Here is a 12,684-nt window from a genome sequence, read left to right on the forward strand (position 1 = left end):
GCAAGGTGATGTCTCTACTTCTCAAGATGCTGTCTAGGCCTGTCATTGCCCTTCTCCCAAGAAGCAGGCGTCTTTTAATTTCGTGGCTACTGTCACCATCTGCCGTGATCATGGAGCCCAAGAAAGTAAAATCTCTCACTACCTCCATTTCTTCCCCTTCTATTTGCCAGGAGGTGATGGGCCCAATGGCCATGATCTTCGTTTTTTTGATGTTGAGCTTCAGACCATATTTTGCGCTCTCCTCTTTCACCCTCATTAAAAGGTTCTTTAATTCCTCCTCACTTTCTGCCATCAAGGTTGTGTCATCTGCATATCTGAGGTTGTTGATATTTCTTCCGGCAATCTATCTAGTCTGGTATGGTAAAGGTAAAGGTACCCCTGCCCGTACGGGCCAGTCTTGACAGACTCTGGGGTTGTGCGCCCATCTCACTCAAGAGGCCAGGGGCCAGCGCTGTCCGGAGACACTTCCGGGTCACGTGGCCAGCGTGACAAAGCTGCATCTGGCGAGCCAGAGCTGCACACGGAAACGCCGTTTACCTTCCCGCTGGTAAGCGGTCCCTATTTATCTACTTGCACCCGGAGGTGCTTTCGAACTGCTAGGTTGGCAGGCGCTGGGACCGAGCAGCGGGAGCGCACCCCGCCACAGGGATTCGAACCGCCGACCTTTCGATCGGCAAGTCCTAGGCGCTGAGGCTTTAACCCACAGCGCCACCTGCTGGAGGACTGGCTAAATTTGAAGGACATCCTGGATTTCAGGTGAAAGCCTTTCTTAGCTCTACACAGGAATGCCAGGGGCATTTATCATACAAACCATGCATTCTACCTCTGAACTACAACCCTTCCGCTGGCTTGACCCCACAGAGAATGAGCAAGGGAATGGCTTTACCTGGCTCTGTTGCACCTTGAAGAGTACCGATCACGTTGTAAATTCTTCTTACTTCTTTGATGCTGTGGACATGCATTTTGACTTTGCTAATGCAAGTGCAATATATAAAAAAAATCAAGTGTTAAATGTCAAGTTAAGAAATAAATGCACGCTTTAGACTTTAAAGTCAGAATGGATTAGGGCTGAAATTCTGCATAGTTATAAATTCCGAAATATCATTTTCAGAAGGTGGACTTAGTTTTAACACCAGCCTTCAACATAAGAGCCACTTTTTTTGAACCTGTGTGCTCATTTTTCTAGATGGAGTCCAACATGTAAGCATCCGTCAGCGAAACAGAAATTGTTGGCAGAATGGATTCCCCTTCCCTCTGCAGTCCCCCCATCCCGCCCCACCCAAAGTGCTCTGAAGGGTTTGAGGCGACCATTTGAAGCAGATCTTGAGGGGAAGGGGCTGCTGTGGGCTGCAGAGGGAAGAAAGAAAGCGGAAGTCCCAGCAGTGATAAGGCCATATGCAAAACCAGCAGCAATGAGGTCATATTTATTTCCTTAGTGAGGGATTTCAAAGTTGAGGGGCCACCACTGAGAAGACTCTGTTTATGTATCTGTACTCTAGCATCTTCTATGGGTCAAAAAGGTAAAGGGTGCCGCTGTGGTCTAAACCACTGAGCCTCTTGGGCTTGCCGATCAGAAGGTTGGCGGTTCGAATCCTCGCAATGGAGTGAGCTCCCGTTGCTCTGTCCCAGCTCCTGCCAACCTAGCAGTTCAAAAGCACGCCAGTGCAAGTAGATAAATAGGTACCACTGTGGTGGGAAGGTAAACGGCATTTCCGTGCGCTCTGGCTTCCGTCACGGTGTTCCATTGCGCCAGAAGCAGTTTAGTCCTGCTGGCCATATGACCCACATGACACTGGCTCCCTCGGCCTGAAAGCGAGATGAACGCCGCAACCCCACAGTCGCCTTTGACTGGACTTAACCGTCCAGGAGTCCTTTACCTTTACCTTTCTACCAGTCAGCCAGAAAGCAGGAGCACAATCACTGATCTTCTCAGTGGCTGCTCCCAGACTTTGAAACTCCCTCCCTAGAGAAGTTATTGAATTGCTCCCTCCTTATTGTTCTTCCAGAAAGTGAATATTTTTTTGTTCCAACAGGATTTTGGGAACTGACTGCTTTCCATTAAAGGGCTGGTGCCGTGCTGGTTTTTTATTGGAATTACAGTGGTACCTCGGGTTAAGTACTTAATTCGTTCCGGAGGTCCGTTCTTAACCTGAAACTGTCCTTAACATGAAGCACCACTTTAGCTAATGGGGCCTCCTGCTGCTGCCGCAGCACCGGAGCACAATTTCTGTTCTCATCCTGAAGCAAAGTTCTTAACCCAAAGTATTATTTCTGGGTTAGCGGAGTCTGTAACCTGAAGCGTATGTAACCTGAAGCGTATGTAACCTGAGGTACCACTGTATTGGTATGTTTTGAACAGGTTTTATATACGCACACCATTTTAATTCCATCAATATGTAACTGTATTTTAATGATTGATTTTTCCATGTTTTTAGTGGTTCTGGAGTTTATATGTAAGTGGCCTTGAGTCCTGTCAGGGAAAAGGTGGCGTAAAAGTAAATAAATAAAGTTCAGGTAGGCTCATACAGGTACAATAAGGTGGTCTTAAGGAGGGATCTTCGTTTAGTCCCAAACAAAGAGGACTGACAGACAGCCGACATTACCCTAACCAACTAAACCTTTCTTATTCAGTGCAGGTTCTGTGGCTCCATTTTCGTATTGACCGTTTACTCAACATCACAAGATTATATTCTCCTCCCACCTTTTTGAAGAACTTCCTACGAAGCCTGGCCCAACGTTGTAAGGCACAGAGAGGTTTCCCTTCCAGCTGTCATCTGGCGGGGGTGGTCCTCCCATGTCCCTGTTGGAAAAAGATAACATTAGAGTTGGCATCCATCCGAGAAAGAAGTAGGAGCAATTGTGTGTTTCTCCGTACAAAAATTCCAAAACTGAAGTAACTTCTGGCATGTAGGCTTCCAGAATATTTTCCCCCTAAGTCCCTCTTTTGGAGCTACCATTTTGTAGCTGCAAAACCCCAAAGGGTAATGACTGGCAAATAAAAATCGGAAGGCAAAAAGACTTCAGGCATAACCAAGCTTTCAAACTTGGTCGTCGGTTGTTTTGTCTGGAAGATCGCTTGCCTGCTCAGTTGCCACAGGGTGGAAGACCTTGTTTCCTAGAATGCCTTCAGCTAGATGATCTTCCTAGTGATCCACTAGGAAGACTCACCTGCTACAGAAGGATCAGGAGAGAGGAGGAAAACCCGATCTTACCAGCGACCATAAGGAACACAAGAACTTAAGAGGAGACTTCCTGGATCAATACAAATCCCCACCCAGTCCGGAATCATGTTCTTACAGCGCCTGACCAAATGTCTATGGGAAGTCTGCAAGCAGGACCTGAATTCACCCTATTTGTGATTTCCAGCCAGCGGTGTACGAATTGGGGGGCGGAGGGGGTGGTCTACCCCTGGCACTGCACTGGGGAGGGGTGACAAGATGGCCTGCTGCCTCGCTCCAGCTGTAGAGCGGCGGAGGGCATGCATGCAGTCAGTGTGAGCACCACTCGTGCTGCGCCACACGGTGTCCGTATGGGCTGCCGTTTGCATACGGGCTGTTGCGCATGCGTCACCAGGCGGTTCGTCCTTCTCCGGGTGATGGAAAGGGTTCCTCCGCCACTGTTTCCAGCAACTGGTATTCAGAGACCTACTGCTTCCAACAGTGGATGTGAAACACAGTCAGCATGGGAAGTAGCCAGGGGAAATTATCTTACAAAACTATCTAAGTTGGTGGCCATCGGTACTTTTTGGAGGAGTGAAAGGAGGCAGTTTTGGAGGCATGGGATGGTTCCACTGGACACTATTGCTTTTGGCACAGGGACATCATATAATAATAATAATAATTTATTATTTATACCCCGCCCATCTGGCTGAGTTTCCCCAGCCACTCTGGGTGGCTTCCACCGAGTGTTAAAACGATACAGCATTAAATATTAAAAACTTCCCTAAACAGAGCTGCCTTCAGATGCCTTTTAAAGATAAGATAGCTGCTTATTTCCTTCACATCTGAAGGGAGGGCGTTCCACAGGGCAGGCGCCACTACCGAGAAGGCCCTCTGTGTTATGACCTGAGAAACAAGACCTTAGGAACCTCCAACACAGATTACTACAATGTACTCCTTGTGGGTCTCCCCTTGAAGATAGTTCCCAAGCCATAGAATACCAATGCAGAACAGTGCATTGTTTTCCCCTTATTACTTTTTGGAAAATCTGGAATGCAAAAGTCTGTAATGCAGAAACGAGCAAGGCAAAAGAAAAAAAAGAAAAAAACCTGAAATGAAAAAGTAACTTTACGATTCCTGTATATATACAGTTTCCATATAAAGGAGGAGGAGAAAACGAAGAAAATAACATAGGATTACAGCACACCAAAATAAGCTATATGGTTGCACATTATCTGTTCCAGTACAATAATAACCACTGGCCATTTTCCCAATGAAACTTTTACTTCCTTTGCCTGCCTTCTCTATATTTAATACTGTCAGTCATTTTCAACATAAAACCTGCTTTCATGGCCTGTATGCTGCTCAATGGATCTCTGATTAATAGAGGGTGCTATTTGTCTGTACTTATGGCTGATTGCTTATCTACGTACAGCAGTTGGCCAGCGTGGCAATCATTTATCCATCTCCATCCAATACTTCACTTTTAAGATTGCCAAACAAGATAACTATCAGAACAGGAGTTAATCGATATCCTTTCATTTTCTTGACATTGCTTCTTCTTCTTTAAAAAATAATAATACTAGCACACTTCCTCAAAATAAGCACCAAGTCAGCTCTTACACCTCGATATACCCAATATTTATCTTCAACTTCTGGAAATAGGTAGTTCATTCTTTTAGACAACAAGAGCTTTGTGGAAGCTTTTTTCATTATAAAGACGTGGAGTTTTGGAAGGGACCAGCCACCAAACTCATTTCCATGTTTCATCAGAAATCCTCCCTGGAAAATCCCACTTCCATTTATTTTATTAAGGGTTGTGTGTGTACTTCTGATTCTGCCATCATTTTATACATTTCCTTAAGAAAATTCTGCTAGCACAGAATAGAGCATCACAGAATGGAGTTGGCCTCACAACGAACATGTCTCACCAGTCTTAAAATATTTGCACTCCTTCCCTATTAACTCACAGACTCAAGGTGTTTTCACTTCTCTTTAACGGCCCGGGATCTTCATATCTAAGGGGAAAAACTTCTCTCTTTCACCTCCCTATATCCTCACACCATCAAATAAGGTATTCATCCAAATTTAGTAGTGTTCCAATGTCAGAACTGCTAAGGCACAGAGTAGGGCCTTTACTGCTGTGGTGCCACTCACATGGCGAGTTCTCCCTAAAAGGGATAAATTGCCCTTCCTGTTTATGCCCTTCTGTGCCATAAGCAACATCAGAACATAAAAAAGAGCCTTCTGGATAAGGTATTTTGCCCATCTAGTCCAATATCCTGTTTTCACAGCAACCAACCAAATGTTTGTATATAATATTTTTTAAAAATTTCCTTTTTACAATTTAAAGCACTCATTTTTACATCCTTAAAATATCAATGACTCCCCTTCTTCTCTTTCCATGGTTCATTTTACATATCATAAATCATTGCCTATTTTACAGAAACTATACCATTCAGCATTCCATTATTACATCCATCATACCTTATTTACACTTGATCTTATCTTAATGCTGTCAGTATTAACTTATACAGCATTAGGTTCTACAGTTATTTCCCGTATATTCAATAAATGTTTTCCAATCTTCTCTAAACGTATGTTCTTCTTGTTCTCTTATTCCATATGTTAAGTCTGCAAGCTGCGCATATTCTGTCAACTTAAGTTGCCATTCTTCTTTGGTTGGGACCTCACTCGTTTTCCATTTTGGGGCTAACAAAACACGGGCTGCAGTAGTGGCATACATAAATAACCTTTTTTGACACCTGGGAATTTCAGTCTGAATTATCCCCAAAAGAAAGGACTCTGGGTTTTTTTTGGGGGGGGAGGGGAAGTACTTTTAAACATTTTTTTTCAGTTCATTATGGATCATTCCCCAATACAGTCACACCTCGGATTACAGATGCTTCAGGTTGTGTTTTTTCGGGTTGTGGACTGCCAAAACCTGGAAGTACTGGAATGGGTTACTTCCGGGTTTCGGTGGTCGTGCATGCGCAGAAGCGCCAAATTGCAACCCACGCATGCGCAGACGCAGAGACGCGGGTTGCGAACACTGTGGGTTGTGAACGTGCATCCCGCATGGATCATGTTCGCAACCCGAGCGTCCACTGTACTCTTTTACCCTTTTACAAGTCTACCACATGTGAAAGGAGAAGAAGAAGAGGAGGAGGAGGAGTTTGGATTTGATATCCCACTTTATCACTACCTGAAGGAGTCTCAAAGCAGCTAACATTCTCCTTTCCCTTCCCCCCCCCCCCACAACAAACACTCTGTGAGGTGAGTGGGGCTGAGAGACTTCAGAGAAGTGTGACTGGCCCAAGGTCACCCAGCAGCTGCATGTGGAGGAGCAGAGACGCGAACCCAGTTCCCCAGATTACAAGTCTACCGCTCTTAACCACTACACCACACTGGCTCTCATTCCCTCAAACTCATTACATCTCCAGCACTTATCTGAGTCAGTCTTATACGTATTAGCAAGCCTACTCGGAGTTCAACACCATCTGTAAATCATTTTCAAGTAGTTCTCCTCCAAAGAGAAACATGCTGTGAACTTCAAATCGCTTTTCCAGAGTCCCCCCTCCCAGAGGTTAAAATCTATATCATGACCTATATCTATTGCCCAGTGTGTCATTGAGGCTTTGACAAGCTCGTCTTTTACTTCCCACTAGCAGCCAACCAAATCTCTGTGGGAAGACTGCAAGCAAAAATCTTCCTAGTGCAATAATGTGGCTGAGAACCATGTAGACATACATTGAGAAGATCACTCATGGCTCAGTTGGTAGAGCATGGGACTCTTAACCTAGGGGGTTGTGGATTCAAGCCCCACATTTGGTGAAAGATTGCTGAATCCCAGGGGGTTGAAGTAGATGATCTTCAGGTTCCTTCCAACTAGGATTCTATGGCAACATAACGTATCTATGGGGCCGCCTCTCCTGGTATGCCCCGCAGAGGACCTTAAGGTCCATGAATAACCATAGTTTAGAGGTCCCGGGCCCTAAGGAAGTTAGACTATCCTCCACCAGGGCCAGGGCCTTTTCAGTGATGGCTCCGACCTGGTGGAATGCTCTGTCCCATGAGGCTAGGGCCCTGCAGGATTTAACCTCCTTCCGTCAGGCCTCTAAGACAGAGCTATTCCACCTGGCCTTTAATTTGAATTCAGCCTGATCATTTATTTCCCTTCTCTTCCCTCCCCTTTTATGAAGATCACCCGCTCTGAGACCCCACAGCTAATTCTCCCCTGGCCTCCTCACTGGCCCAAGTAGGACCAATTCAGCCAGCTAGCCCTGGGGATTATCTAATGCTTATTTCCCCTAAATTGATTTTTGAATTTTATTGTTATTCATGTTTTTATACTGTATTTTATGCTGCTTTTATAATTAAGTGTTTTAAATTTGTTGCTAGCCACCCTGAGCCTGGTTTTTGAACTGGGAAGGGCGGGGTGTAAATAAAATATTATTATTATTATTATTATTATTATTATTATTATTATTATTATTATTACATAACCCAATGCATGTCTAAGTGAGAAAGAAATCCCACTGTGGTCAATGTGGTTTGCTTCCTAATAAGCAGGTTTAGCATTATAGCTTAAACTGGGGCAGGGGGCAGTGCCTAGGATGGAGTTGCAGAAAAGGGACTGGGAGTTACACAACGAACCACATACTTCAAGAACCCCAGACTTGCCACAGTGATAATAAAGTTCACGATCCATTTAGGAAAAGAGGGGAATGTGTTCTTTGAAAATATATTTGAGAACTTCATGTCCCAAGCTGCTAGGACAGCTCAGTCGGTAAAGCATGAGACTCTTCATCTTAAAATCATGACTCTTGGGGTCTACAATTCTATGACCTTTTTGTTTGCTATATTAAGCCCTGGTTTCCTCTCCCACCCCTTGACTTTTCTCTTTTTGGCTCAAGGTTTCTGCCTTTGTAAGACAAGGAAAAGTGGGGAAAGGCTGAAAAACATTTACCAGCACAGAGTGTTCTCTTAATGTTTTTTTTTAAAAAAAGAATGATCTCTCTTATAACTAATTGTTCTAATACAAGGACTCTTTAAGTAAAGTGCAGATAAGTCTCTTTTCCATCAGCTTCCTTGATGCTTGAAGTGAAATAGTTTTTTTGAAAGCCATTTCCCTGTTTTCTGTCCATCCTCCTCCCTCCCTATTAATTTGTCCTTATTTGTTGCCCCACATATCCTCAGACGGACTCCTCCAGCGTCAAGGAACAAGTCTCGGCCTGGGAACTGTAACCCCAGCTGGCTTTGTCAGTCACTGTGGGTAGACGCAGAAGGTAACCTTTTGCTCAAAACTGGACATTTAGGATTTGAACTGATGTTAGCTTACTCAAGATTGACGTCTTGGAGCTAAGCCATGCTCTGGAAAGCTCAATGGCTCTGCTCCAAGCCCTTTCAAAAATAAACAAGCCACTTGTGTATATGTGGGTTCTACCTTGTTCAGTGACGAATGCAGGGCTTATCAGTGAATCGAGGGTGCGGTGTTTGTTTAACCGACTAGCCTGACCCTTTTTGTAGCGCTGGGGAAAAGTGACAGTCTTTTGAGAAATGGAAAGCTTTGCTAGCCTGCATATTTATGCTTTCACAGCACTGCAGATCTTACCCTTACACAGAAATCAGGCTCTGCAAGCAGACGAACAATCCCGTAATTGGCAAGGCAAGTACAGAAATCACAGTTGATTGAGTCAAGACAAAACACAGCCGTGCATTAGGGCAAACATCACATAGGAAAGGAGTTTAATACGTAGGTAAAGGTAAAGGACCCCTGGACAGTTAAGTCCAGTCAAAGGTGACTATGGGGTTGCAGCGCTCATCTTGCTTTCAGGCTGAAGGAGCCGGTGTTTGCCCACAGACAGCTTTCTGGGTCATGTGGCCAGCATGACTAAACTGCTCTGGCACAACGGAACACTGTGACAGAAACCAGAGCGCATGGAAACGCCATTTACCTTCACACCACAGCAGTACCTATTTATCTACTTGCACTGGTGTGCTTTCAAATTGCTAGGTTGGCAGGAGCTGGGACAGAGCATTGGAAGCTCACTCCATTGCGGGATTCGAACCGCCGACCTTCCGATCGGCAATCCCAAGAGGCTCAGTGGTTTATGTATCAGATATGTTTCACCACTGTGGAAGGGCAAGGTGAATGAAACCCGCCATGCCGGCCCACAAGCTGATTGTGGAATTGACTAAACCTGCAAATGTTAACCACCAGGTGTGCTTACCTCAGCAACATCTCAGCATCATGGTAACCGATAGGGTGGACAGGAATGTTCAACTGGGCTGTCGCCTGGGCTACATCGTAGCGGTAGGTGTACTCTGGGTCAAGGGGTAGGGTGGGGAAATATTGAAAATAATAATTACAACATTGCTCGCTTATTAATAAATTAATTAAGTTTCCAACACAAGTATGCAGAAAGTCACCAGAAAGTTGCTTATGCAACAACGGTAAGTATAGATACATTAAACAAAAGCATAATTTTGGAGGACCGTATTTCTTTTTTTAGGTGCAGGTAAGGATGAAAAAGTCCCACCAAGTTGCATAAAATTGTTCTGCTGCTTCTTTGCCTTCCACCACATGAATCCCGTGAGTTATCTTTTCAGCAATTCCGAGGTTTCATAAGTTCTTATGCCACAATGATCAAGAGGCACATCATTTAAGTTCTTCCATTTTTTTGTGTGCAATAGAAAGTCTGGCAGCTACCAGAAACCAAGTTAGCAATTCCTTTGAAGAGAAATGTTTTGGAGTATCACCCCAGGTATTTAATTACAATATTGCTTAATTACGAAGGGCTTCAAACTCCTTGCCAGCCAAGTTAAAAGCAAGAAACCTTGCCTGCAGGTTTGTCATATAAAAGGAAACACTCATTGGCAGATGGTTTGGTACTGTCAATATTGTTTGCTTACTGTGCTCCAACTTCTCAAACCCCCTTTCCCCCCGTGAAAGACATTTCCACTGTTTCTCAAAGCCCTTTAGCGTTTCGGTGGGTGCAGGCTTGGGCTTATCTTATCAAAGTGAGGTGGTCATGGGGAGCGCATGCGTTTTTGTTCCCACTAAAAATATTTCTCCAGCATTCTGCAGTCTAGCCTGTTCCTTGCGCTTTCTGATCTGCATAAAATGCCCCATAAGAAAAGATCTCCGTACTGAAGCTGGTGCATGATGGGAAAGGAAAAGGAGGGGCAACTGCTGCTGCATCTGGTGGGCCACCTCTTCCTCATCCCTCTTCTAGAGAGCCCTGGCTTTCCCCCCCCCCCCTCTCTCTCTCTAATTTTTATTAAATTTTCTGTTTTACAATTTAGAATACTCATTTAAACATTGTTAAAATATCAGTGACTTCCCTTCTTCTCTTTCCATGGTTCATTTTGTATATCATAAACCCCTGCATATTTTGCATAAACCAAACCATTCAGCATTCCATTATTACATCTATCAAAGCTTATTTACACTGCTGAATTCATCTTGATGCTGCCAACGTCTCCAAGTATACACAATTTCCCTCCATATAGTCAATAAACGTTTTCCAACCTTCTCTAAACGCGCATTCTTCTTGTTCTCTTATTCTATACGGCAAATCTGCAAGCTGCACATATTCTGTCAGCTTAAATTGCCATTCTTCTTTAGTTAGGACCTTGCTAATTTTCCATTTGGGGGCTAACAAAACATGGGCTGCAGTAGTGGCATACACAAATAAACTTTTCTGAGGAATGGAAAAAAAAATACATTCCCAGATTTTCCCGAGCAGAGGAAACACTGCTAATCCAGTTTAAATCTGGGATAAAGGTAAAGGGACCCCTGACCACTAGGTCCAGTTGTGACTGACTCTGGGGTTGCGGCGCTCATCTTGCTTTGGCTGAGGGAGCCGGCATACAGCTTCTGGGTCATGTGGCCAGCATGACTAAGCCAGAGCAGTGCACGGAAACACCGTTTACCTTCCCACCGGAGCGGTACCTATTTATCTACTTGCACTTTGACATGCTTTCAAACTGCTAGGTGGGCAGGAGCAGCGACTGAGCAACGGGAGCTCACCCCGTTGTGGGGATTCGAACCGCCGGCCTTCTGATTGGCCAGTCCTAGGCTCTGTGGTTTAACCCACAGCGCCACCCGTGTCCCTAAATCTGGGATATAGAACTGCGATTATAATCTGCAATCTCCACTATCCTTTCAAACATATATCACCTTATGGCATTGTCTTGCCATTTTCCCCAATCCCCGGTTAACCACATTTCAGAATGTATCCCTCTAATGCAATGGGGGAATGCAAAATAAAGCAGTGTGATTTTCAGTCTCATTCACCTTTGGCGGGATACCCTGGCGTGAGGGGGTCCCCAGCACCATCCAGAATCAGGACATTCCCACGCTGAGCTCCACCTTCGGGAAGATTCCACCCTGCTGGGTAAGGCTCTACTCCAGGGGCACAAGAGTCAGCTGGGTCGGAGTATAAAATGACCCCTTTGGCTCCAGCAGCAGCAGCATTCTTCACCTGGTGGGGGCGGGAATCACATTGATGCTGCTGTTAGTTTGTTCCTTCGTGCAAAGGTGAGAGGCTGCCTCCATATGGCACAGCCTGGTAGTTGCCAGAGATGGCCAAGTCTTTATCTGTGGACACAGCCAGACACCATAGCAGCCAATGGGGACACCCCCCCCCCCAGTTTGCGTATGACATTCCCTAATATGCTGCCTTCAAAGTTTGATGGTGTCAGCAGTCTCTAGGGATAGATGAATCTATTGCTTCCAATTTATCCCAGTTTCCAGTCTTATGTTAGTTCTCTACTGTTCTGGATCAGTTTGTTTCTTTTTTTAAAAAAAGCTCATGAAAATTCATCAACATGTTAGGGCTTTTTTTTGCAAGGAATTTACCCTAAAACTATGCAGTTCATGCTATTTTTTAAAATATATTTTCATATGTTTTTATGCACACATCCCCCCCTCCCCTATATAACATTTTTGTACACATTATTTGGTTGGAAAACTGCATCACAAAATTCAGACCACTGCATTTCATTTTTGCATACAGTTTTAGGCAGTGCAAAGCAGGTAGGTTTGCATTGAAATCCTAACCTAATGGGATTTTATCCCATCCCCACCAGATCCCAGTGCTCAAATAAGATTCCACTCGCAGTGCCAGATTTATGCATAACCTAAACAAGCTATAGCTTAAAGCTGCACTCTCTTGGGAGCCACAAACAAATTGAAAGGAAAAGAACCTGGATGTACATTTCCAAAATATAAGATAAAAAACAAATAAAATAAAACCTACATACAGCAACAGTGTTTTGTGTTGTGTAGACTCCTATGATGTAAGTAATGGGCCCCACCTGCTAGCCTGCTCCCTAAAATATCACTGGTTTGCTCATTTCTATATACAGTGGTACCTTGGTTCTCAGACTTAATCCATTTTGGAAGTCTGTTCCAAAACCAAAGCGTTCCAAAACCAAGCCGCACTTTCCCATAGAAGGTAATGCAAAACAGATTAATCCATTCCAGATTAATTTCAGTTCAACATTTACTTTGATGAAA

The 12,684-nt window shown here is 44.4% G+C and overlaps 1 protein-coding gene across 2 annotated transcripts in view; it reads right to left on the reverse strand.

Moving 5' to 3' along the window:
- LOC310843344 (glutamate carboxypeptidase 2-like) overlaps positions 1 to 12,684 on the reverse strand; it is a 56,366-nt gene that overhangs the window by 20,601 nt on the left and 23,081 nt on the right. For both annotated transcript variants that reach the window (XM_083736583.1, XM_083736584.1), the window contains exons 6-9: positions 11,461 to 11,647; positions 9,392 to 9,485; positions 2,702 to 2,800; positions 887 to 972 (exon numbers count right to left, since the gene is read on the reverse strand). In XM_083736583.1, the coding sequence (XP_083592709.1) occupies positions 887 to 972; positions 2,702 to 2,800; positions 9,392 to 9,485; positions 11,461 to 11,647 (466 nt within the window). The remainder of the gene's footprint in view (positions 1 to 886; positions 973 to 2,701; positions 2,801 to 9,391; positions 9,486 to 11,460; positions 11,648 to 12,684) is intronic.

The sequence above is a fragment of the Podarcis gaigeae genome (assembly GCF_964106915.1).
Source record: "Podarcis gaigeae genome assembly, chromosome: 4".
Lineage (NCBI taxonomy): Eukaryota > Metazoa > Chordata > Lepidosauria > Squamata > Lacertidae > Podarcis > Podarcis gaigeae.